Consider the following 26580-nt stretch of genomic DNA (forward strand, 5'->3'; position numbering starts at 1 on the left):
TGGTGGTGGCAGCTGCAGAGAAGGTTTTATTGCAGAAAAGTTACAGTGTGTTGAGCGAAAGAGTCCCTTCCTCCCAGGCATTCAGCCTGGAGTAGGATCAGTTAGGGTCAAAGTAGTGGAATGGGGTGGTGTTTTTTATTTAAATGTTGTATTTTTATCAAATAGTGGTATATAGGTGTAGGGTTAGTTGGTGGTGCAACCCCCCCCCATTTTGTTTTTGTATCACAAAATGTAACGTGATCGACCACACACTCCCGCACAGTAGGTGGCAACATGCACAAACAAATGTGCGAACGCCATGATGTGTTGTTGCAGAATGATGATGATGGTTAGCTAGCGAAAAAAAAGATGTTTAGCTAGCTAGCTGAACGTTAGTGTTCTGCGGCTGTGAAGTTATTGGTTTTGTTTGAGACCAAGCCAGCTACCTCACCACCCAACGTCATACAAGATTATATGAAATTGCATTATTCAGGCTGGCGTCAAGCACGTTAAAGGTGAGTAGCTATATCTGTCTGCCAGGTAAAATGATATCTAAGCTAGCAGGATACTGGCTGGCGTACGCATGTGTTGAAATGTAATAGCTAGTCTAACGTTAGGTTAGCTGCGTTTCACAAGACGAGATAAACAGTGGTGTGTTGACACTGTCGTCTACTGTGGCTAGACAACTAGCTAGTTAGTAATGTAATAATAGCGAGCAAGCTAGGCAATTGAAGGTATTTTATCAACATGCTACAATAACTGACTAGCTATACAGCATAACACTACCAACAGCGTGTTTTTTTTTAACGAGTGCGTTTAGCTAGCTAACGTTAACTGGCTAGTTGCTTTGTTAGCTAACTAGCTAGCTTTTTGGGGGAGGGGGCTGACTTGAACACTACAATTATTAGCCAGCTATCCATTATCATGATGCTAACTAACGATGATGCCAATAGAGCTAGCTAATAAACAATACAAAATATAGCTATAGCTAGCTTGTGTTACTTGACAATATATTAAGGAAATCTCCCAAAACGTTTGAACTAGACAAACAACACATTGTTTGCTAGCCTAATCTTAGTTATACTCACACTCACACTTGCCACTTTTAATTATTATTATTTTTTTTTTTTACATCTGCTTCTTGTTATAGCTAGCTACCATATCAAATATTGACGTTGATACAGGTAGCCTATAACATGTCATCACATTGGAAAATGCTCAACTAAGCTGTAAGTTACTAGTTGCCCCTCAATGTAGCAATCTATTTTTTTTATCGAACAACTTCACCATAGTTATGTTGTTGAAAACAAGACTGGTGTCCCGGTTCATTTGCTAAGTAAAGTTCGGAGTCATATGGTTTATATATATATATTATACACACACACATTTCTTTTTGGTCACCATGTTAGGGGGGGGTTGATGTGCTGTCCAGAGAGGTTTGGTGGCGTTTTCTCATGTCAGCGTTATGTTGACACAAGTGGTCCTGTCTGACTTTACAGCCCTAATTTACATCCAGCAGACCATGTTCCCAGCCGGAGCCAGAACTAGTGGTTTGGTTTGGATCTCAGAAAGGCCCATCTGGTGTGCACAATGGGAGGGGGCTGTCCATATTTTTCTGCCTTAGTGCCACTGTCTAACTGGCGTGTATTCATTACGGAAAACGTTTACCGTTTTGGGGCGGCAGGTAGCCTAGTGGTTAGAGTTTTGGGCCAGTAACCGAAAGGTTGCTGGATCGAATCCCCGAGCTGACAAGGTAAAAATCTGTCGTTCTGCCCCTCAACAAGGCACTAGGCCGCCATTGTAAATAAGAATTTGTTCTTAACTGACTTGTCTAGTTAAATAAAGGTTCAATTTAAGAACCAAATGTTAGCAAACAGAGCAAAACGAGAGTTTCTATGGGACAAATTCAGGTGGAAACTGCATGAATTGCATAGAATTCTACATCGGTCAGAAATTTGGTTTTGAATCAGGAAAGTTTAGAGGTCGACCTCTACAAGCCAGAATGTTGAATAATGTACACAAGATAAACATAAATGCACAAGACGCATTTATGCGTTTACATGGTTTCTGCGCAAGCTTCAGGTGATATAAATCTGAATGCGCTTTACAAAGTTGATGTAATTATACATGGATATGTGGATATATTGTCTCACATTCCTACCGCCAAAGGAACAACTGCGCGGACAAGTGGCGAAATATACTTTTATTCAACATTCAGGCTTGTAGAGGTCATGAGAGGAAACTTTCCTGATTCAAATGCTAATTTCTGCCCGATGTAGAATTCAATGCAATTCAAGATAAGTTTTTCAGGCAAGATCCCTCCTTGTTTCCTTTTAAGAAATGTTTTGCAACATAATCTGCTTAATGAATACACCACTGGTCCTTGGTCCATGCCACAGGCCGTCGGAAGGAAATTATACTAGAGGTCGACCGATTATGATTTTTCAACACCGATACTGATTATTGGAGGACCAAAAAAAGCCTATACCGAATAATCGGCCGATATAAAATATATATATATATTTTTTAAAGTATTTATTTGTAATAATGACAATTACAACAATACTGAATGAACACTTATTTTAACTTATGTATTTAAGTTCCTTGCTCAGAACATGAGAACATATGAAAGCTGGTGGTTCCTTTTAACATGAGTCTTCAATATTCCCAGGTAAGAAGTTTTAGGTTGTAGTTATTATAGGAATTATAGGACTATTTCTCTCTAAACTCCAGCCACTTTAAAAATGGGAATTGATGGAAATTATGTAAAAATGTACCACTAGCCACTTTAAACAATGCCACTTAATATAATGTTTACATACCCTACATTACCCATCTCATATGTATATACTGTACTCTATATCATCTACTGCATCTTGCCATCTTTATGTAATACATGTACCACTAGCCACTTTAAACTATGCCACTTTATGTTTACATACCCTACAGTACTCATCTCATATGTATATACCGTACTCTATACCATCTACTGCATCTGCCATGCCGTTCTGTACCACCACTCATTCATATATCTTTATGTACATATTCTTTATCCCTTTACACTTGTGTGTGTGTGTAAGGTAGTAGTTGTGGAATTGTTAGGTTAGATTACTTGTTGGTTATTACTGCATTGTCGGAACTAGAAGCACAAGCATTTCGCTACACTCGCATTAACATCTGCTAACCATGTGTATGTGACTAATAAAATTTGATTTGATTTGATTTATACGATTTGTATTTCATATACCTTTGACTATTGGATGTTCTTATAGGCACTTTAGTATTGCCAGTGTAACAGTATAGCCTCCATCCCTCTCCTCGCCCCTACCTGGGCTTGAACCAGGAACACATCGACAACAGCCACCCTCGAAGCAGCGTTACCCATCGCTCCACAAAAGCCGTGGCCCTTGCAGAGGGCACCCCGCTAACTAGCTAGCCATTTCACATCGGTTACACCAGCCTAATCTTGGGAGTTGATAGGCTTGAAGTCATAAACAGCTCAATGCTTGAAGCATTGCGAAGAGCTGCTGGCAAAACGCACGAAAGTGATGTTTGAATGAATGCGTACGAACGAGCCTGCTGCTGCTCAGTCAGACTGCTCTATCAAATATCAAATCATAGACTTAATTATAACATAATAACACACAGAAATACGAGCCTTTGGTCATTAATATGGTCGAATCCGGAAACTATCATTTCGAAAACAAAACGTTTATTCTTTCAGTGAAATACGGAACCGTTCCGTATTTTATCTAACGGGTGGCATCCCTAAGTCTAAATATTGCTGTTACATTGTACAACCTTCAATGTTATGTCATAATTACGTAAAATTCTGGCAAATTAGTTCGCAACGAGCCAGGTGGCCCAAACTGTTGCATATACCCTGACTGCGTGCAATATAAGTGACACAATTTCACCTGGTTAATATTGCCTGCTATCCTGGATTTCTTTTAGCTAAATATGCAGGTTTAAAAATATATACTTCTGTGTATTGATTTTAAGAAAGGCATTGATGTTTATGGTTGGGTACAGTCATGCAACGATTGTGCTTTTTTCGCAAATGCGCTTTTGTTAACTCATCCCTTAGTTTGGCGAAGTTGGCTGTCTTTGTTAGGAAGAAATAGTTTGCAATGAGCTAGGCGGCCCAAACTGCTGCATATACCTTCACTCTGTTGCAAGAGAAGTGACACCATTTGTCCTAGTTAAAAGAAATTCATGTTAGCAGGCAATATTAACTAAATATGCAGGTTTAAAAATATATACTTGTGAATTGATTTTAAGAAAGGCATTGATGTTTATGGTTAGGTACACGTTGGAGCAACGACAGTCCTTTTTTGCGAATGCCACCGCATCGATTATATGCAACGCAGGACACGCTAGATAAACTAGTAATATCATCAACCATGTGTAGTTAACTAGTGTTTATGATTGAGTGATTGATTGTTTTTTATAAGATAATGTTAGCAAGCAACTTACCTTGGCTTCCTCCTGCATTCGCGTAACAGGCAGGTTCCTCGTGGAGTGCAATGTAATCAGGTGGTTAGAGCGTTGGACTAGTTAACCGTAAGGTTGAAAGATTGAATCCCAGAGCTGACAAGGTAAAAATCTGTTGTTCTGCCCCTGAACAAGGCAGTTAACCCACCCTTCCTAGGCCGTCATTGAAAATAAGAATGTGTTCTTAACTGACTTGCCTAGTTAAATAAAGGTGTAATTTTTTTTTTTTATCGGCCAAATCAGTGTTCAAAAATACCGATTTCCGATTGTTATGAAAACTTGAAATCGGCCCTAATTAATCGGCTTTTCCGATTAATTGGTCGACCTCTAAATGATACCCCACCTGTCCAGGGTCTGTTATTGATGGGGTGGGGTTTTAAGGCTGCTCCTGACCTATCCCAATGATGGCAGATTTCCCCATGGGGCCAAGCCTTTGTGGCTGAGTTTGCATGTTTCGGCATTCCTCCAGATTTATGGTAGACTCTGTGCGTGAGTGGAGGTCCTCTCCCTGAAAATAGCAGTGAAAATGGTTAATGTCCATTTGACCAACCCATTCTGAATTTATGTTGCCTTGTAACTCAATACTGAAATTACATTGTAGACACTAGTTACCTTCCAAAACTACATAGAATCGAAGTAGATGGATTTGATTGGGGAAGGGAAAGCATCAAGTTGCTGAAGTATGTGTGCATTAGGCTAGATTTTATTATGTCCTGTTAATACGACATTGTCTTCCATTTCGTTCCAGGTATTTGAGGAAAATATCTGCAGTGGAACTCTAGGCCAAACAACCACCTTCCTCATCAGCCTTTGGATCTCCTCAGTGTGTAAAAATGTATCCTTTGATAGTCGCCTGGCTGACGGACTGATCTACACGCTGGACTTCAACGATGGAGAGGAAACGCAGAAAGAAATGAAAAGAAGATCAGGCGGTGTGCAATGAAGGCATCTGTGAGCTTTGGGCACGAACTGCTCTGTTGATGGATGATTGCCATATCAGCATTATTTTTGTCTTGTCATATGTTAAACAATTGCCCCTGGCTGCTAGGAAGCCTGCTCGGGGCTTGGAGGGATAAAGACTATTTCTGATGGGTGGTGAACAGAAAATAACTGCTTGGACCATGACCCTGGTGCGTATATGTTTCTCGCTACTAGTGGCCCTGCTATGTGGCAGGTTGCCTCTAGTGGGGACAGAGGGAGGAGATGGGACCGCATCCACCTCCACTTCATCTCCCAACCCTGATGGGAATCACAGTTCCAACTGCTCAAGTCTCACTGTGAAGCTGGAATTCTCCACCAAAGTAGTTGAACATGGTAAGCGCTGTTACTGTTGTCTATTTGTTTTTCTCAAGCTTTTACTAGAACACATTTAAAGCATTGTGAAAGTGTAAACAATAATTGAAACAGACTGATGAATGCATATTTCCTCTTGTCAGCCACAGTATTTTTGAGAGATTTTCAGGTCACATATGATTTGTTTAAGATTGCCATTTATGACATGCAAGTCAAGTGTATTTTTCTCTTTTATGGTGTTTGTGTTAATGAATTGCCACTCATTGACCACAGACCAACAACACAATGTGAGCCTTGCAGGACGATCACAGTCAAGCTTCTATACACTACTCTACCTGGCTGGAGATTCCAGGCTTGGCAGGCAAACAGTGTTGGGGTATTCAATTACTGTTGTCCCAGAGAGTACACAACCACCCCTTTTCCCCTCCTTCCTCTTAAAGATCCAGTCAGAGTAGTCTGTCTGGATGCTTGTCTTTGCAGCCCTGCTGTGGACTAGGCTGACAAAACGCCATGCCAGAATATAACGTGATATTTATTGTCCCCTTAATATTGGCCTGCGGCTGAATGTGCCCTTTGTGCTACAGACCTTTTTTACTTTTTTTAATTATTTCCTAGTGACCCAGTGAGAGCAGTGCATTGTGAAACAGGGCGAGAGGTCATCATGACAGAGTGGTGGGGCTAAGGGGTCAAGATTATTTGAAGGGCCTTGTGCAGAGTCAATAAGGAATTGTTTTGTGTTTTTTATATCTCTGCCGTGCTAACACATACAGTACCAGTCAAAAGTTTGGACACACCTACTCATTGCATGGTTTTTCTTTATTTTTTTAACGATTATCTACATTGTAGAAAAGTAGTGTAGACATCAAAACTATGAATCATGTAGTAACCAAGAAAGTTTATTTTAGATTTATATTTATATTTTGATATTTATATAGTAACCACCCTTTGCCTTGATGACAGCTTTGCACACTCTTGGCATTCTCTGAACCAGCTTCATGAGGTAGTCACCTGGAATGCATTTCAATTAACAGGTGTGCCTTCTTAAAAGTTAATTTGTGGAATTTATTTCCTCCTTAATGCGTTAGAGCTAGTCAGTTGTGTTGTGACAAGGTAGGGGTGGTAAACAGAAGATGGCCCTATTTGCCAAAAGACCAAGTCCATATTATGGCATCCATATTATGGCAAGAACAGCTGAAATAAGCAAAGAGAAACGACAGTCCATCATTACATTAAGACATGAAGGTCAGTCAATCTGGAAAATTTCAAAAACGTTGAAAGTTTCTTCAAGTGCAGTCACAAAAACCATCATGTGCTATGATGAAACCGGCTCTTCTGTGGCAGTCCTCATGAAAGGAAGACCCAGAGTTACCGCTGCTGCAGAGGATAAGTTCATTAAGCGTTACCAGCCTCAGAACTTGCAGCCCAAATAAATGCTTCACAGAGTTCAAGTAACAGACACATCTCAACATCAACTATTCAGAGGAGACTCCGTGAATCAGACATTCATGGTCAAATTTCTGCAAAGAAACCACCAATAAAGGACACAAATAAGAAGAGACTTGCTTGGGCCAAGAAACACAAGCAATAGACATTGTGTAACGGATGTGAAATGGCTAGCTAGTTAGCGGGTACGCGCTAATAGCGTTTCAATCAGTTACGTCACTTGCTCTGAAACCTAGAAGTAGTGGTTCCCCTTGCTCTGCAAGGGCCGCGGCCTTTGTGGAGCGATGGGTAACGATGCTTCGTGGGCGACCGTTGTTGATGTGTGCAGAGGGTCCCCGGTTCGCGCCCGTGTCGGGGCGAGGGGACGGTCTAAAGTTATACTGTTACAATTGGAACGGTGGAAATCTGTCCTATGGTCTGATGAGCCTTTGTGAGACGTAGAGAATGTGAGCGGATGGTCTCCGCATGTGATTCCTACTGTGAAGCATGGAGGACGAGGTGTGGGGGTGCTTTGCTGGTGACACTGTCTGATTTTTATTTAGTTTAAGGCACACTTAACCAGCATGGCTACCACAGCATTCTGTAGTGATACGCCATCCCATCTGGTTTGGGCTTAGTGGGACTATCATTTGTTTCTCAACAGGGACAATGACCCAACACACTTCCAGGGTGTATAAGGGCTATTTGATCAAGAAGGAGAGTGATGTAGTGCTGCATCAGATGACCTGGCCTCCACAATCACCCAACCTCAACCCAATTGAGATGGTTTGGGATGAGTTGGACTGCAGAAAGAAGGAAAAGCAGCCAACAAGTGCTCAGCATATGTGGGAACTCCTTCAAGACTGTTGGAAAAGCATAATACCAGGTGAAGCAGGTTGTGAGAATGCCAAGAGTGTGCAAAGCTGTCATCAAGGCAAAGGGTGGCTACTTTGAAGAATCTCAAATATAAAATATACACTGCTCAAAAAAATAAAGGGAACACTTAAACAACACAATATAACTCCAAGTCAATCACACTTCTGTGAAATCAAACTGTCCACTTAGGAAGCAACACTGATTGACAATAAATTTCACATGCTGTTGTGCAAATGGAATAGACAAAAGGTGGAAATTATAGGCAATTAGCAAGACACCCCCAATAAAGGAGTGGTTCTGCAGGTGGTGACCACAGACCACTTCTCAGTTCCTATGCTTCCTGGCTGATGTTTTGGTCACTTTTGAATGCTGGCGGTGCTTTCACTCTAGTGGTAGCATGAGACGGAGTCTACAACCCACACAAGTGGCTCAGGTAGTGCAGCTCATCTTTGTGGGGCCGCACAGCCCTCCATGTGCTCGCCAGAGGTAGCCTGACTGCCATTAGGTACCGAGATGAGATCCTCAGACCCCTTTGAGACCATATGCTGACACATGCACATTTGTGGCCTGCTGGAGGTCATTTTGCAGGGCTCTGGCAGTGCTCCTCCTTGCACAAAGGCGGAGGTAGCGGTCCTGCTGCTGGGTTGTTGCCCTCCTACGGCCTCCTCCACGTCTCCTGATGTACTGGCCTGTCTCCTGGTAGCGCCTCCATGCTCTGGACACTACGCTGACAGACACAGCAAACCTTCTTGCCACAGCTCGCATTGATGTGCCATCCTGGATGAGCTGCACTACCTGAGCCACTTGTGTGGGTTGTAGACTCCGTCTCATGCTACCACTAGAGTGAAAGCACCGCCAGCATTCAAAAGTGACCAAAACATCAGCCAGGAAGCATAGGAATTGAGAAGTGGTCTGTGTGATTGACTTGGAGTTACATTGTGTTGTTTAAGTGTTCCCTTTATTTTTTTGAGCATTGTATTTAGAATTGTTTAACACTTTTTTGGTTACTAAACTCTGCAAAAAAAGAAACGTCCCTTTTTCAGGACGTTTCGTCCAAATAACTTCACAGATCTTCATTGTAAAGGGTTTAAACACTGTTTCCCATGCTTGTTCAATGAACCGTAAACAATTAATGAACATGCACCTGTGGAACGGTCGTTAAGACACTAACAGCTTACAAACTGTAGGCAATTAAGGTCACAGTTATGATAACTTAGGACACCTAAGAGGCCTTTCTACTGACTCTGAAAATCACAAAAAGAAAGATGCCCAGGGTCCCTGCTCATCTGCGTGAACGTGCCTTAGGCATGTGTAACAGTATAACTTTACGTCCGTCCCCTCGCCCCGACCCGGGTGCGAACCAGGGACCCTCTGCACACATCAACAGCAGTCACCCACGAAGCATCGTTACCCATCGCTCCACAAAAGCCGCGGCCCTTGCAGAGCAAGGGGAACCACTACTTCGGGGTCTCAAAGCGAGTGACGTCACCGATTGAAATGCTATTAGCGCGCAGCACCGCTAACTAACTAGCCATTTCACATCCGTTACACATGCTGCAAGGAGGCATGAGGACTGCAGATGTGGCCAGGGCAAAAAATTGCATTGTCCGTATTGTGAGACGCCTAAGGCAGCGCTACAGGGAGACAGGACGGACAGCTGATTGTCCTCGCAGTGGCAGACCACGTGTAACAACACCTGCACACTGATCAGTACATCCGAACATCACACCTGCGGGACAGGTACAGGATGGCAACAACTGCCCGAGTTACACCAGGAACGCACAATCCCTCCATCAGTGCTCAGACTGTCCGCAATAGGCTGAGAGAGGCAGCTCCTCACCAGACATCACCGGCAACAACGTTGCCTATGGGAACAAACCCACTGTCGCTGGACCAGACAGGACTTGCAAAACGTGCTCTTCACTGACGAGTCGCGGTTTTGTCTCACCAGGGGTGATGATCCGATTCACGTTTATTGTCGAAGGAATGAGCGTTACACCGAGGCCTGTACTCTGGAGCGGGATCGATTTGGAGGTGGAGGGTCCTTCATGGTCTGCGGCGGTGTGTCACAGCAGCCTCGGACTGATCTTGTTGTCATTTCAGTCAATCTCAACACTGTGCGTTACAGGGAACACATCCTCCTCCCTCATGTGGTACCCTTCCTGCAGGCTCATCCTGACATGACCCTCCAGCATGACAATGCCACTTTGCACAGAATGAGCATTATGGCTGATTTCCTGCAAGACAGTCGTGTTCTGTCAGTGTTCTGCCATGGCCAGCGAAGAGCCCGGATCTCAATCCCATTGAGCACGTCTGGGACCTGTTGGATCGGAGGGTGAGGGCTAGGGCCATTATCCCCAGAAATGTCCAGGAACTTGCAGGTGCCTTGGTGGAAGAGTGGGGTAACATCTCACAGAAAGAACTGGCAAATCAAGTGCAGTCCTTGAGGAGATGCACTGCAGTACTTAATGCAGCTGGTGGCCACACCAGATACTGACTGTTACTTTTGATTTTGACCCCCCCTTTGTTCAGGGACACATTATTCAATTTCTGTTAGTCACATGTCTGTGGAAATTGTTCAGTTTGTCTCAGTTGTTGAATCTTGTTATGTTCGTACAAGTATTTACGCATGTTAAGTTTGCTGAAAATAAACGCAGTTGACAGTGAGAGGACGTTTCTTTTTTTTTGTTGCTGAGTTTACACAATTCCATATGTGTTATTTCATAGTTTTGATTTCTTCACTATTATTCTACAATGTAGAAAATAGTAAAAAATAAAGAAAAACCCTTGAATGAGTAGGTGTGTCCAAACTTTTGACTGTATATTGTAAATTCCTGAAAGTTAAGTTACACTTGTGCCACGTCCCAGGGGTGTATGCAATTGTACATGGATGGTACAATGTATCACCTGAAAGTTATTCAATATGATGTGATTCCCGGCCTTCTTTTGTCAACCAAGACTGTTCTTATGTGCTTTTATTTCTCTGATTTGGTTGTTTTCTTCTGCTCAGTGTTTTGTGATAATTCCCAAGAACGTTATGGTCTAGTTAGTTGTTATTAAAATTGTTTGTCAGTCAGAATTTACAGGGCTTTGTAGAAAATTCTTATCCCTATTGCATTGAAGATGGCAGAGGAACTGGTTGTACAATGCGGCACTGTTTTCTTGTTATCGGAGGGAGGTGCAGAGTTGAAGTGTATCACTGTACCAGCCCAGAGATGTCACTGGGAATTAAAACAAATATTAGAGCAGTGATGGGCAACAGGCGGCCCGCGGTCCCCCCCTTTGAAGCTCTGCGGATCAATTTCCAAACCCCCCCCCCCCCCCCCCCAAAATACTAGGTTTTTTGGGGAGGGGACTCAGTCGGTTACTGTAGAATACACAAGGTGCAATTTTGAAATTTGGATGTGCATCAGCAGTTTCTCTCATGTCATTCACTGACGGTCACTTAATTAGCCCATGTCAGCTAAACATTTTTAGATTGGTCAGTTAGTGTAGCCAGCTATCTAACCTTGTAATAATCATGGTTGAATTACGGATTGGTGCGCCCCCATTTGATTTTGTAAAGGTGTCTGCATGCTTCCCAGCCGGGAGAGTTCGTGCATATATTATGACAACATTTTGATTAATGACAGATTTCTTGAGTTATCTTAGATTAATTCTGACTATTTTGAGGAAGTGTATGCTGGCTATGGCGTCTCAATTGACAAACGGTACTATTGCCACTTTTTTTCTCGTTTTTCAGACAAAGGTCTTTTGACTCTAGAACCGCCTGGCCTTTCAGCCTATAAGTACCCACTAGAGAACATACCTGCATATCCATCAGATGCATATTAACCCGCAAGGTGTAGCAAATCTAAGCATCAATGCTTGATAAATAGTGCCTAAACTATTATAAAAGATTAATTACATATTTGTGGAAATATATAAATAACAATAGTTATTTGTTTCAATAGTCAAGGTTTGGTTTTGTATAATTCTACGAAGTCCTAGAAAAACAGGCCTATAGCCCATTTTAATTCCCCTTACAATAAAATCATTACAGTGTAATCCATTTGATCAACTTTATTTGTGGGTTTGATTTAGTAATTAAAGTCCAGTTACAGCTCCTTTTGACAAAGTAGAAATGAAAAAGATATGATCAGCCAGGTGCATAGGTGAAATTATTTTCTGTATTCCTAAACAAAAGCACCAGTGCATGAACAATTGTAAAGGATGAATTGCATAAATAAATAGCATATTTTAAGTATGTTACTAGTTTTTGCTTAGTAGCAAGAGCAATGCTGCTGCACGAGTGGTCATGTGCTGAATTTATGGACAGCACGGATATTCTTGGTAAAAGTCAAATTTGGAAATAGAGCTGCACCTCTTGAATTCAGTTATTTGACAAAGGTAAGTGTAACAAACTGTACAATATACTCTTTCTGAGACTATATAGAAATCAAAATTTTACCTGCATGTGACTGAAGGAGGATTTGATAGTGATGATCCTTTCCCTGCATCTGTAAATTACAAGGTGCGCGCGCCCATCTCTTCATGTACAATTTAAGAACTGAAGCCTAATATTGTCACTCAACAGATTGTCAATTTAATCTTGTCTATAGGCTAACTTGTATGTGTGAAATTAGTTTCGGTGTAGTCTCGATGGGCCTGCCAAGCAGGCTGACTGGCATCATTTGTTTCCCGCTCATCAACTTGGATAGAGTCAAGAATATGTTTTGCATTATTCTGAAGGCCTTTTGCAAAACAGTATGTTTGTGTTCCCATTACAATACATTCCATTAGTAAGAGTTACAGTAAATAAAACAGTCCTGTAACAGCTTCTTTTTACATAGTAAAAGAGAATGGTATCAACCTTTCAAAGCGCACAGTCAAATTAACAAGCGCAACGCTGATAAATAGGCATAACACAAACTCATCAGTACACTGTCTTTCTAAATTGAATTAACCTCTTCAATCTCGTTATCATTCAGTTAGGCCTAATTTAAATACAATTTTGAAGTAAGGTGCACAATTATAGCCCATTTGTTAGAGAGACACATTAGCGCCTGGCTGGGTACCAACATTGTCTTGGCGGGTTAAGTTTGGAGTAGGTGTGAAAAAAACAGCTAAAGGCTCTAAATACTTTTATACTGACTTGAGCAGTGTAAAATACAAACATTTAGGAATAGTGAGGAAAAGAGCAGGACAGCGGGCTGAGGTGGGCTGATTTTAAATGTTATTTTATTTACAAAATCAAATGTCAGTGACCTATGCCGATTCTAGTGTTAAGGGAGTATGCGAGCACACTCGTTCGGTTCAGTTAGCTGACTTCGGCTAGGTGCCAGGCATGCTGACGCCTTAAGTCTATCTCACTCCGATATCATATTAACATGGCATAAGTAATGGCAAAATGTGTAGAATTGCAAGGAATTAGTTAAAAAATTGAAATCTTCTCGCCGCCCTATGGCAAAATTTGTACAATTGTGTTAAACTTGTTTTTAAACGGCAACATTTTCTCTACGGGGGGCCCAAAAGGCTTGGGCAGGCCCTGACTGCATGTGTAGGTACACAGCCCCGTGAGCCACTGGTGAGTAGAGAGATTTGTTGTGGCCCCCGCTGCCATCAAAGTTGCGACAAGAATATTACAGTGACTGCAATGTACAAAAATCTCAGGGATTTCCAAGTTAAACCAATGGAGTTATTACAGCTTTACCTATATTTTTCTCCCCAAATGGCAATGCCACATATACATCTGTTGACATGGAATTTCCCACAGCCGGAAGCGCAACTGCCTTGGAGATACTTAACGATTACCATGTTCTCTCTTTCTACAGAGTACATTGTGGCGTTTAATGGCTACTTTACAGCCAAGGCACGCAGCCACTTCATCAGCAGTGCTCTGAAGAGCTCCGAGGCCCTGGACTGGCGCATTGTGCCCCGGAAGAACCCAGCCAGTGACTTCCCTAGTGACTTTGAGGTGGTGCAGATCCGCCAGGCCTCTCACAATAGCCTGCTCACCCTGGAGGACCACCCTTACATCAAGAGGGTCACGCCCCAGCGCAAGGTGTTCCGCACACTCAATTATACACCCGACTGTGAGTCTCTGTCTTCGCCTCTTATAGTCAAATATTTACACATGTTTTGCTCAGCCCCGCTTTTCTTGTTTTAACTGATCCACATATTTTATGCTTTTGTCTTCTAGATGGGTTGGGTGTTTAGAAACAAACAGGCAGAACAGACAGGACTGGCTTAGATTGTAAACTATATTTTGCCTCCGATGTTTATTGAAAACATAAATAAAGTTGCGCAATAAGCACTTGCCTCTCAAATATACATTGTTAGACGTTGGTTAGCCAGCTAGCAAATTTTAGCCTTATTAGCATATATGTGACATCAGTCAAAACACCTCAAAACAAGAGATGGATCAAATGAGCTGAAACGAGCCACTTATGATTCACCACATGGCAGTTTCTTGTCATTGTTGCTAGCTATCAGGCAATTCAGAACCATAACACACGGCCTTCTGCCCTTTGGAAGTGTGCATATCATTTTTGTGACGTTGTCAGCTAACCCGTCTCTGGACCATCCCCATATCCCCCATACGTGTGTATCATATCGTTTAGCTGCCTTTCAGTCACGTTTGACCACTCCCCCCAGTCTCTCCCCCCTGTAAACTCACCATGTTATTGTCCCTCGATTGAAACTGTTTCATGAAACTGTTTGATCTCACACACGTCTGCTCACCAAACTGAACCCCACACACTGACTGCTTTTAGTCAGAGGTAAATGTAGGTGAATATTTTATCCCCGCTACACAATAGCTGAAGTTTGGTCAGTGTGTCTTTGTAGTGCTCCAGGCCGTTTCAGTGCTCTGTTCTGTCCTTCTGTGTTGTGTTTGGACGCGTTAGACGTTTAGTAGGGATCATATATCTTGCAACACATACCCCCTGAGTACTAACCAGCAGTAGGGCAGCTCCAGACTGGTGGGGGGCTGGCAGAAAGGAGAGCTCTGTTTGTGCCTGCGGGTTGGTAGAAGTCTCTCTCCTAGGATGAAAGAGTGCTATGTCTGGGCACATTGGAGCCCCCCCTCCACCCCAGAGTATTTTCTATTTAACTAGGCAAGTCAGTTAAGAACACATTTGTATTTACAATATACGGCCTACACTGGCCAAACCAGGACGACGCTGGGCCAATTGTGCGCCGCCCTATGGGACTCCCAATCACGTCTGGTTGTGATACAGCCTAGTTCAGTTCCCACTCACCAACATAATGACCATGCTGCACTGCAAACCAATAGTACCACTCACTACCACCAATTTAAACATTATCTAATTGATTTGGGATATTGGAAATTAACTAACTTAAAATTATCTGAATTTTACAGCTTGACCTCCCGGCTTCATTTGGAGGTGGTAATAAATATGACTAGCCATCACTATTGGAGTGACTGTAGGAGAATTGCGGAGTTTAATGTACACTGATCAAAAATATAAATGCAACATGTAAGGTGTTGGTTTCATGAGCTGAATTAAAAGATCCCAGAAATTTTACATACGCACAAAAAGCTTATTTCTCTTATTTTGTGCACAAATTTGTTTACATCCCTGTTAGTGAGCATTTTCCCTCTGCTAAGATAATCCATCCACCTGACAGGTGTGTCATATAAAGAAGCTTATTCAACAGCGCGATTGTTACACAGGTACATCTTGTGCTGGGGGCAATAAAAGGCCACTTTAAAATATGCAGTGTTGTCACACAACACATGTCGCCCATTGTGCATGTTAGGGGATGCTCTGGATTGATGCTCCGCCAATATCCATCAACTTCGCACAGCCATTGAAGTGGGGCAACATTCCACAGGCCACAATCAACAGCCTGATCAACTCTGAGGCAAATGGTGGTCACACCAGATACTGATTAGTTTTCTGTTCCACACCCCTGCCTTTTTTTTAAGGTGTCTGTGACCAACTGATGCATATCTGTATTCCCAGTCATGTGAAATACATAGATTAGGCCCTAATTTATTTATTTCAATTGACTGATTTCCTTATGAATTGTTGCATGTTAATTTTTTTCAGTGTAATTAGACTTCATAGAGGAGCCATCAGCATCTCTGTCAGTGTCACTGAGCAGTAGCCAGTGAGAAGAGTACTAACTGTTACTGCCGTAGGGCCATTTCACATGATTAGATCAGCGGTGCTTGTTAATTGCCCACCACCATCACCCCTCTCTTGACTCTGATTATTGTAGTGGTCTGGTCGCTGTTGAGTGAGCTATCTGCTTTTGAATTCAATCATGTTCAACAACCTCATGTATTCTGCATGATAAACTCAGTACAGTAGCTAATCATCATCCAGATTCAGTCAGAAATCACTGTTTGGTGTATTCTGTAGATTTTTGATTTGAAATGAAAACAGATTGCTTCACTGCATACAGAATCAAGATATTACACATCACATTGGGAGCTATCCATCTCTCTCTCAATATTGTGTACACACCAATGTATAACTGAATGTTTGTTTTGCGCTCCTGGGCTTTTCATTGATTGTGTTTTTTTAAAGATATTGTTCTTGATGTTTTCCTCTTGTCATCCCTTCATTTCAGTGCCGGATCCTGGGGCAGCCTGCAACAACGACACCCGCTGGACCCAGAAGTGGCAGTCGTGGCAGTCGTCCCGTCCGCTGCGCCGGACCAGCCTGTCTCTGGCCTTCGGCTTCTGGCACGCCACGGGCCGCCACTCCAGCCGGAGGCTTCTGAGGGCCATTCCCCGACACGTGGCTCAGATATTGCAAGCAGATGTCCTCTGGCAGATGGGATACACAGGTGAGGACAGACACTGTGTGTTTGTCTGGTTGTCTATTAGTGTATAAACACTTGTGGGCTGCAGGTAGCCTAGTGGTTAGAGCGTTGGGCCAGTAACCGAAAGGTTGCTGGATCGAATCCCTGAGCTGACAAGGTAAAAATCTGTTCTGCCTCTGAGCAAGGCAGTTAACCCACTGTTCCCCGGGCACCAAAGACGTGGATGTCGATTTATGTCAGCCCCCCGCACTTCTCTGATTCAGAGGGGTTGGGTTAAATGCAGAAGACACATTTCAGTTGAAGGCATTTAGTTGTACAACTGAATGTACAACTGTACAACTGACCTTTCCCTTGTGTGTTTCTGGGTTTACACTAACATGTCTACTGTAGCCTGCATGTTTCTAAATATCTGTATTCTTTGTGTGTAGGTTCTGGGGTGAAGGTGGCTGTTTTTGACACAGGACTCAGTGAGAAACATCCACATTTTAAGAATGTGAAGGAGAGAACCAACTGGACCAATGAAAAGACACTTGATGATGGTAAGATCATGCTGACTGAACCCTCATCTCTTGTAGTGCTTAGTGATGGGATCTGCTTTTGAGGAGGAATTGATGTCTATTTCTGCTACATTGCACTACACTACATTTGGTATCTTTCTCTCTGCAGGGCTGGGTCATGGTACCTTCGTAGCAGGGGTCATTGCCAGCATGAGAGAGTGTCAGGGCTTTGCCCCAGACTCTGAGCTTCACATCTTCAGAGTGTTCACCAACAATCAGGTGTCATACACCTCTTGGTTCCTGGATGCCTTTAACTATGCCATTCTGAAGAAGATTGATGTCTTAAACCTCAGCATCGGCGGTCCAGACTTCATGGACCACCCCTTTGTTGATAAGGTGATTAAAAGAAGATGCCCGAAGCTGTCCGAAGCCATTAACGTGTATCCCACTCTGAATTGATCAAAATGTGTGTTTGTGTGTGCCAGGTTTGGGAGCTGACTGCTAACAGGGTTATCATGGTCTCTGCCATTGGGAACGATGGGCCACTGTATGGGTATGTTCTGACCTTGGGAGGAGAGGTGACGGCCTAGAGAACATAGTATTGATTGGTGCAAGATACTGATTAGTTTTAAGAGCTATTATGAACAAAATATATGTAATCAAAGAGTTTTTACTGATGATACTTTATCCCTGTGTATCCTAGCACCCTCAACAACCCAGCGGATCAGATGGATGTGATTGGGGTCGGTGGGATCGATTTTGAGGACAACATTGCCAGGTTCTCCTCCCGGGGGATGACCACTTGGGTACGTCTCCCTCACAACCCACAGCATAACCCTGAGTACCTTCTCACATGTCTATCTCAGTGTATTCTTACCTTTCCCAGTCAGAGTAAACTGAACTCTGTTCCCCAGCCTTCCTGTTATCAGTCCCAGACTAGACATCTAACCCTGTGATCTGCAGCCCCCGTCTCTGCCATAGAAAAACACTGAGATAGAGGAGTTGAATGTGCTCTGTGCTCAGACCTTGAAGCATATGGCTCTTCATAGCCAGCATTTTGTGGGACATATACTGTAAATGAGGAATGCAAACATTGCGGGATTTGTCCCATGTTCTCCTCTATCACTCTTTCTCCTATACTGCCTCTCTCCCACTCTTTATTCAACATGATTCTGTCTTGTGTTTTAGGAGCTGCCTGGGGGGTATGGCAGAGTGAAGCCTGACATCGTGACCTATGGCTCTGGGGTGAGGGGCTCGGGGATGAAGGAGGGCTGTCGCTCTCTCTCAGGGACTAGTGTAGCGTCACCTGTGGTGGCAGGAGCTGTGACCCTACTGGTGAGGTAAGTCATTTCAATGACTACCCTTACAGCTGCATCAGCGTTGTTAAAAAAAGTTATTCCATCAGTCACCTAAGCCATATGACTCTGCTTTTGAAATGGAAGAAGCAAAGGACCCAGTTCGCAGGATGGCTGTGGAGGTGCAGTGTTTACATAACCAGCGGATGTGTAACTTTGAGAAAACGGTGTTGTTGCTTGTTCTTACTCCACCACCCTTCCTGGCTGTCTACACCTCCCTTTTCCCCTGGCCTCTCCCTATCATATGGTCTTATCTCGCCTCCTACACAAGCACGCACGCACACGCACTCACTGGAGATAACACTGCTGTTCCAGATGTTTTTCATGGTCTTAATCTCAGCCATCTTTGTGAGAGAGTTGCTGCTTTTTATCTGGGAGCAGAATAACGTCACCCCATAAATTACACACCTGATATGGTCTGCCTCAGGTATGGAACTCTCAAAGTAATTTGCTGTCTTAAGGATTGGCTGTTGAATGCCATACTGAAGCCATTATTACTTTAAGTGAAATGCTGAGACCTGGCCAAAGGGTGAACATTCTTCTGTAGTCTGCAGCAGTTTACTGTCATGTTATGTTGAACAATAATTACCATTAAGACGTACATATCTCAATGGGTTGTCATACATTTTCTGTGTTCAAACATTAGCTAGCTTCAGCCCAGTAGCATTAAAGCATCCAATTGATAAGGTGGTCTAGTTCTGCAGTTTCTGAAAGAGACCTTACTCAGCAGCATTTCTGTAAGAGACCATGAAAACCTAATTTGCAGTGTTAGTGACAGACTAAGAGTCCGGAAGGGCTGATAAATTGCAACAACAGTCTTCAGGTTCGATATGCAGTTACAGTTTAATGGCCAGACTGTACTGTCTGTGTATAAGTGGTCTGATGCAGTTGTGTTTCCCGTGGACTCTTTGGGATAAATGAAACGTCAATAGATATCCTTCACTTCAAAACAAGACATTTAACAGAATCAATCTACTTTCCCCCAGGAAAGGAGCTGACACACTTTCACTTTCTCTCTACACTTTTTATGTAGGTCTCTCTTAAGATCCAGACAGAGTTTAATCCAGACTTCTCACGTCTCTTACAAATTGGTTTATTGCACCTATCTCCATCTGTCTCTAAAACATAATCATTCTCTTTCTCATAGCAAGCTGTTGAGTCAGATGGTAGCTCTTGCTTCATATGTACCATCTTCATTGAAACATAATGTAAAGCTAATGTAATAGTTGTTAACCCAGCCGTGTCCCTCTTACAGCACGGTCTTGAACAGAGAGCTGGTGAACCCAGCAAGTATGAAGCAGGCTCTGATTGCCTCAGCGCGGAGGCTCCCTGGAGTCAACATGTTTGAACAGGGCCACGGAAAACTGGACCTCATCAGAGCCTACCAGATCCTCAACAGCTACAAACCCCAGGCCAGGTATTACACACACTCTGCACGCTCATCATCATAACACGCGCACTCTGCACGCTCATCATCATAACACCCGCACTCTGCACGCTCATCATCATAACACGCGCACTCTGCCCGCTCATCATCATAACACTCGCACTCTGCCCGCTCATCATCATAACACGTGCACTCTGCACGCTCATCATCATAACACGCGCACTCTGCCCGCTCATCATCATAACACTCGCACTCTGCACTCATCATAACACGCGCACTCTGCCCGCTCATCATAACACGCGCACTCTGCACGCTCATCATCATAACACGCGCACTCTGCCCGCTCATCATCATAACACTCGCACTCTGCCCGCTCATCATCATAACACGTGCACTCTGCACGCTCATCATCATAACACGCGCACTCTGCACTCATCATAACACGCGCACTCTGCCCGCTCATCATAACACGCGCACTCTGCACGCTCATCATCATAACACGCGCACTCTGCACTCATCATAACACGTGCACTCTGCCCGCTCATCATCATAACACGTGCACTCTGCCCGCTCATCATCATAACACTCGCACTCTGCACGCTCATCATCATAACACGCGCGCTCTGCCCGCTCATCATCATAACACGCCCGCTCTGCCCGCTCATCATCATAACACGCCCGCTCTGCCCGCTCATCATCATAACACGCCCGCTCTGCCCGCTCATCATCATAACATGCGCACTCTGCCCGCTCATCATCATAACACGCGCACTCTGCCCGCTCATCATCATAACACGCGCACTCTGCCCGCTCATCATCATAACACCCCCGCTCTGCCCGCTCATCATCATAACACGCGCACTCTGCCCGCTCATCATCATAACACCCGCGGTCTGCCCGCTCATCATCATAACACCCGCGCTCTGCCCGCTCATCATCATAACGCGCGCTCTGCCCGCTCATCATCATAACGCGCACACTCTGCCCGCTCATCATCATAACACGCGCGCTCTGCCCGCTCATCATCATAACACGTGCACTCTGCCCGCTCATCATCATAACACGCCCGCTCATCATCATAACACGCGCACCCAGCACGCTCATCATAACACTCGCGCCCTGCACGCTCATCATCATAACACACACTCACTCTACATAGTATTCACTTTATAGTCAAGTCACATCCAATGTTAAATGTTCACTCTCTTTTTTTACTTTGAAAGGTTCTAGCAATGTCCAATAATCAGAACTCTAACCTGATCTCATGTTGATTTGATCCTGTTTGTCTTTAGTCTAAGTCCCAGCTACATCGACCTGACTGAGTGCCCCTACATGTGGCCCTACTGCTCCCAGCCCATCTACTATGGTGGCATGCCCACCATCGTCAACGTCACCATCCTCAATGGCATGGGCGTGACTGGCAGGATTTTGGACAAGGTACTTTTATATAGAAGGCTTTGTGTCTCATGTCAAAACATGAATATACATTTATCTGACATGATGTTTCTTTCTTGTGCTCTCCAGCCCATCTGGCAGCCTTACCTACCGCAGAATGGTGACCACATTGATGTGGCAGTCTCCTATTCGCCAGTCCTCTGGCCCTGGGCTGGATACCTGGCCGTCTCCATCTCTGTCGCCAAGAAAGCTGCATCATGGGAAGGGATTGCCCAGGGTCATGTGATGGTAACCGTGGCCTCGCCTGCTGGGAATAATGTGAGTAACAACAAGGATCTTTTTCACATAGTTACCTTATCTCACCTTTCACTGTCTTTATGGGGTTTCTGTAGTATCACACTGACATCCTCTTATGTAGATTTGTAACCAGAGAGCATCATACAGTTTTTTAAAAGCTGTATTTGGATACTACTGTTAGGGTTAGAGTTAGCATGTGTCCTGGGTCAAAGGTCAATGTTCTGACCCTCATTGTTTTCTAATTCCTCAGTCTGAGGTGGGTGGGGAGATGACCTCTACGGTTAAACTGCCAGTCAAGGTGAAAATAGTCCCCACTCCTCCTCGTAGTAAGAGGGTTCTGTGGGACCAGTACCACAACCTGCGCTACCCGCCTGGCTACTTCCCTCGAGATAACTTGCGCATGAAGAATGACCCATTGGACTGGTGAGTTCTTCAGACAACTATTTACCTCAGTATCATTTTAGTTTTAAGAAAGAAGATTAGGCTGTTTCAGGTGCACTGGCTGTTTGGGGTAAGTTGCCGTCTGTAGTGCAACTCTTAAAACGTGCCATAAGAGCAATTAGTGTCTTGATGTTGGTTTTGTCTGAATCATTTGTAGGAATGGAGATCACATTCACACCAACTTCAGGGACATGTACCAGCACCTGAGGAGTATGGGTTATTTTGTGGAGGTCCTGGGTGCACCCATCACCTGCTTTGATGCTAGTCAATATGGTGAGAGTATTTTTGCTCTCTTTGTCAGTTGATTCTAATCCCAAAATAATTTAGAGCAGGATATGGGAGATCAGTACATGAATAAATGGCTTCTCTGTCATTGCTTACAGCAATAATTCTAGTACCTCTGCAGACATAGCTTATTGTTTTTTCTCTGTCTGGTCTCGGCTGACATTTCCTGTGTTTAGGGACATTCATGATGGTGGACAGTGAAGAGGAGTACTTTCCAGAGGAGATAACCAAGCTGCGGAGAGACATTGATAAGGGACTGTCTCTCATTGTCTTCAGTGACTGGTACAACACCTCTGTCATGAGGAAAGTCAAGTTCTATGATGAAAACACCAGGTAGATATTACAACCCCACTGTGTATCTCCTATTATATCCCCCTCCTGATCTAAAGTCTTCATTCAAACATCAATGGACAGATGGAGCATCGTGCCTTGTGACTATAGGGGGAGGTGGCAGGCTCGAGATTAGAGAAGTGGACCAGCAATCTGAGGGTTGCCGGTTCAAATCTCAGTGGGATTCGGCCACCCACTGTCGATGTTCCCTTGTGCAAGGAACTTACCCCCTAAACTTCTCATTGGGTGCTGCCCTCTGCTCCAGCCTCTGCAACCTAATGTGTGTTAGTGATGCGCGGGTTGACTCATAACCCGCAGTCCCTGCAGTTATAGTATTTCAACCACATAAAATATTCCCCTCAGGCAATGGTGGATGCCAGACACAGGGGGTGCCAATGTGCCAGCTCTGAATGACCTGATCTCTGTATGGGGGATGGCCTTCAGTGATGGGCTCTATGAGGGAGACTTCACCATGGCAGACCACGACAGTAAGAACACACTCTGACACTCTTACACACCCTCATTCACTCGCTGTGTCACTCATTTTGAAATACATTGTGTAAATCTAGAAATGAATCAAATTAGATGGATTAATTAATGATATGTTATTTAGTGTCATGTTTAAACTCTTCTCTCTCAGTGTATTATGCATCAGGGTGCAGTATTGCGAAGTTTCCAGAGGATGGGATTGTGATTGCCAAGACCCTAAAGGATCAAGGTATATAACACACACTCACTGCCGCAACACACCTGGCAGCTGTTACCATGAGGATGTTGCTGAATATTCTCACCCCCCTTCCCTCTCAGGGTTGGAGGTCTTGAAGCAGGAGACTGCGGTTGTGGAGGGCGTTCCCATACTGGGAATGTACCAAACACCATCTGAAGGGGGAGGTCGGATAGCCCTTTATGGAGACTCAAACTGTATAGATGACAGTCACAGGCAGAAAGGTAGAGAATCCACCTGCAGTTTCCCTTGTTCTCTATAAAACTGTTTCTGAAATAAAGGTTTGAACTCCTCTTCTGTGATCAGTTAGTGTCTGATTTTGACCATTGATGTGTGTTCCCCTCATAGACTGCTTCTGGCTGCTGGATGCTCTTCTGCAGTACACCTCCTACAGCATGACTCCTCCCAGCCTCATCCACTCCAACAGCAGGGTGACTCCTCCCACTGGCACCGACCGTCCCTTGCCAGAGAGACTGGAGGGTAAGGCTAACACTAGAGCCTCAGTCATTGTAAATAAGAATTTGTTCTTAACTGACTTGCCTAGTTAAGTAAAATTAAAACTAAATTGCTATGATGGCTAATGCAGTACCTTTATTCCTCTCTTCCACAGGTAATCACCTATATCGCTACTCAAAGGTATTAGAAGCTCACTTGGGAGACCCAAAGCCCCGCCCACTCCCTGCCTGCCCTCATCTGTCATGGTCCAAGCCACAGCCACTCAACGAGACTGCACCCAGGTGTGTGCCAAATCACCTGTCAAAGACCCTAACTCCTGTAGTGTTAATTTCCTTCTCCCGACTTTCCTCTCATTCTCTATCAAACCGATGGAGAGATTATGTTGAATAATGCCACTCTTTCTTAACTGGTAATCTCCTCAATAATGTTTAACCATGTATTTGTGCTTTCCCTGGTTCTATTTGTTAACAGTAACCTATGGAAGCACCAGAAGCTGCTATCTATTGACATGGACAAAGTGGTGCTGCCTAACGTCAGAAACTATAGACCCCAGGTCCGGCCTTTGTCCCCTGGGGAGAGTGGAGCCTGGGATATTCCTGGAGGTAAGAATATTTACCCAATCAGAATTACCACCGACTCCAAATCACCTTACTGACCCAGTTTGTTTAAAGGGAAAGTGCAGTTAAAACGGGGATTTTTCTTGCTTTTTATGCTTTTTTTTCACACTGAGGTCGAAATAATACTTAGAAATTGTGAAAATAATTATGCCCTTTTTGTGTAAGAGCTGTTTGAAGAAGATGCCTGGAATTTCAGCCTGCTCAGGTGGGATGGATCATGACATCACAATCTGATCTGATTATTCTGACCAATGACCAGTTGTCTTTTATTTGCATATGTATCCTTCTACTTTGGAGGGGTAGGCAGTCTACCAGTGGTTCCCAACCTTTTTTGGGTACTGTACCACCAATGGAATTTTGCGCTACCCGGAGTACCCAATCATGTGCATTTTACCAGTAGACCTATGGTCTCATGAGTCTTCTCAAGTACCTCCTGTGGATAGGCCAAGTACCCCCAGGGGTCCTAGTACCTCTGGTTGGGAACAGCTCAGACAATCCTATCCACCAATCAGGGCTGTGTATGTAAATAGTTTTAAATGGAAAACTAGGCTCAGGAAAATAAATAACAAAATAATTTGCAGTTATTTTCATGAAATAAACAGTGATTTATTAGACATAGTGATGATCTTTTTAAATCAAATTTAAAAGACTGCACGGGGGCTAAAATGCACACACAAACAGTTAAAATGTCTGACGTCTGTTTCTTCAGTCTTGTCACTGTTAATAATTTTTGACAATCATCATGTACCGTGTGATGCCTCTGTGTGACTGACACTCCTGTCCTCTCCCCAGGTATAATGCCAGGCCGCTACAACCAGGAAGTGGGCCAGACCATCCCCATGTTTGCCTTCCTGGGAGCCATGGTTGTGCTGTCCTTCTTTGTGGTGCAGCTCACCAAATCCAAGAACAAGCCCAAACGACGGAAACCAAGAGTCAAACGTCCAACGTACCTCCAGCAGCAACAGCAGCAACAACTGGCACCAACAGGCAAAAACCCTACAGTGTGAGGCTGCCTTCCCAACCACCACAGACTATTGGGCCACAGCACACAAGGCCCAGAACTCTGGAAGACTAGCCTCCACTGAGGTGTTGACTGCATGTGTGCTTCTGCCTTTGAGCTGGGGCTGTTAGATGGCTGATTTAATGAGCAGTGTTTGTCTGACTTTGAAATATGCAGCCCACAAAACAGACAAGGATGTTTCCCACAGTACCTCACCTCTTTCGCCTCCACTCTTCACAAGAGCTTTTCTTTCCACTGACCAAATGGAGTTTGAATGAAACGTGTCTGTCCACTTTTTGTATTTATTGAATCTGTGCGTCATCCCCTGATTGGTTTCATCTTCCGCAAGGTCTTTTAAAGTCAGATTAGATTAACTGGATTGAAAACAAATTCTGATGTTTTGAGATACTTATTTGGAACTTGCTTTTTTCTCTTTCTGTTCAGGTGATTATGGGTTGCTTAATTTGTTAATTCTTTGTTTTTATATTTTATATAATGAGCTCTGGTGAGGCATTCTGTTAAAGTCCAACTGTCATTGAAGTAGCTTTGGCAAACTTTTTCAATTATATCATCAATTAAAAAGCGTTAGCCTTGGGTCCCTTGTTTATTGTTGCATTGTGTGCCATTCAAAAAACACACAGATTTCTCCTTGCTCTTCTAATGTAATTAATCTGTTAAAGTATATTGTGGAAAGCCACGACATGCAAGACCATATGTCTAAATCTAGCAGGCGTTGTCAGGCCTTCAACGGTGTTCTAATGCCGAGATGACCCACACCATCTGTGGTCTATCTACTGCCTTCACCCCAAATGAGTGGGAAAGAGGCAGCATCTGAAATGAGAATTTGATGGTGTATATCTTTCACATTCATTTGGGATTGAGCCGTGTAGCTGGGTTACTAGGATCTAATGCAGCATACAACAGATGGCTATGGACAGGGACCAGGCTTCATAC

The 26580-nt window shown here is 43.7% G+C and overlaps 1 protein-coding gene across 1 annotated transcript; it reads left to right on the forward strand.

The window, feature by feature from the left end:
* Positions 1-250: 250 nt before the first annotated feature.
* mbtps1 (membrane-bound transcription factor peptidase, site 1) lies at positions 251-26221 on the forward strand. Its single transcript, XM_071343280.1, has 22 exons — positions 251-494; positions 5222-5787; positions 13878-14138; positions 16648-16866; positions 17271-17381; positions 17509-17735; positions 17825-17892; positions 18043-18145; positions 18528-18679; positions 19950-20111; positions 21374-21518; positions 21606-21794; positions 22024-22196; positions 22372-22487; positions 22676-22832; positions 23193-23317; positions 23470-23547; positions 23637-23777; positions 23902-24033; positions 24164-24290; positions 24481-24611; positions 25419-26221. Exons 2-22 carry the CDS (start codon positions 5562-5564, stop codon positions 25631-25633), a joined length of 3258 nt encoding a protein of 1085 aa, XP_071199381.1. The 5' UTR covers positions 251-494; positions 5222-5561; the 3' UTR covers positions 25634-26221.
* The last annotated feature ends 359 nt before the right edge of the window (positions 26222-26580 follow it).

The sequence above is a fragment of the Salvelinus alpinus genome, chromosome 15, assembly GCF_045679555.1.
Source record: "Salvelinus alpinus chromosome 15, SLU_Salpinus.1, whole genome shotgun sequence".
NCBI classification, from domain to species: domain Eukaryota; kingdom Metazoa; phylum Chordata; class Actinopteri; order Salmoniformes; family Salmonidae; genus Salvelinus; species Salvelinus alpinus.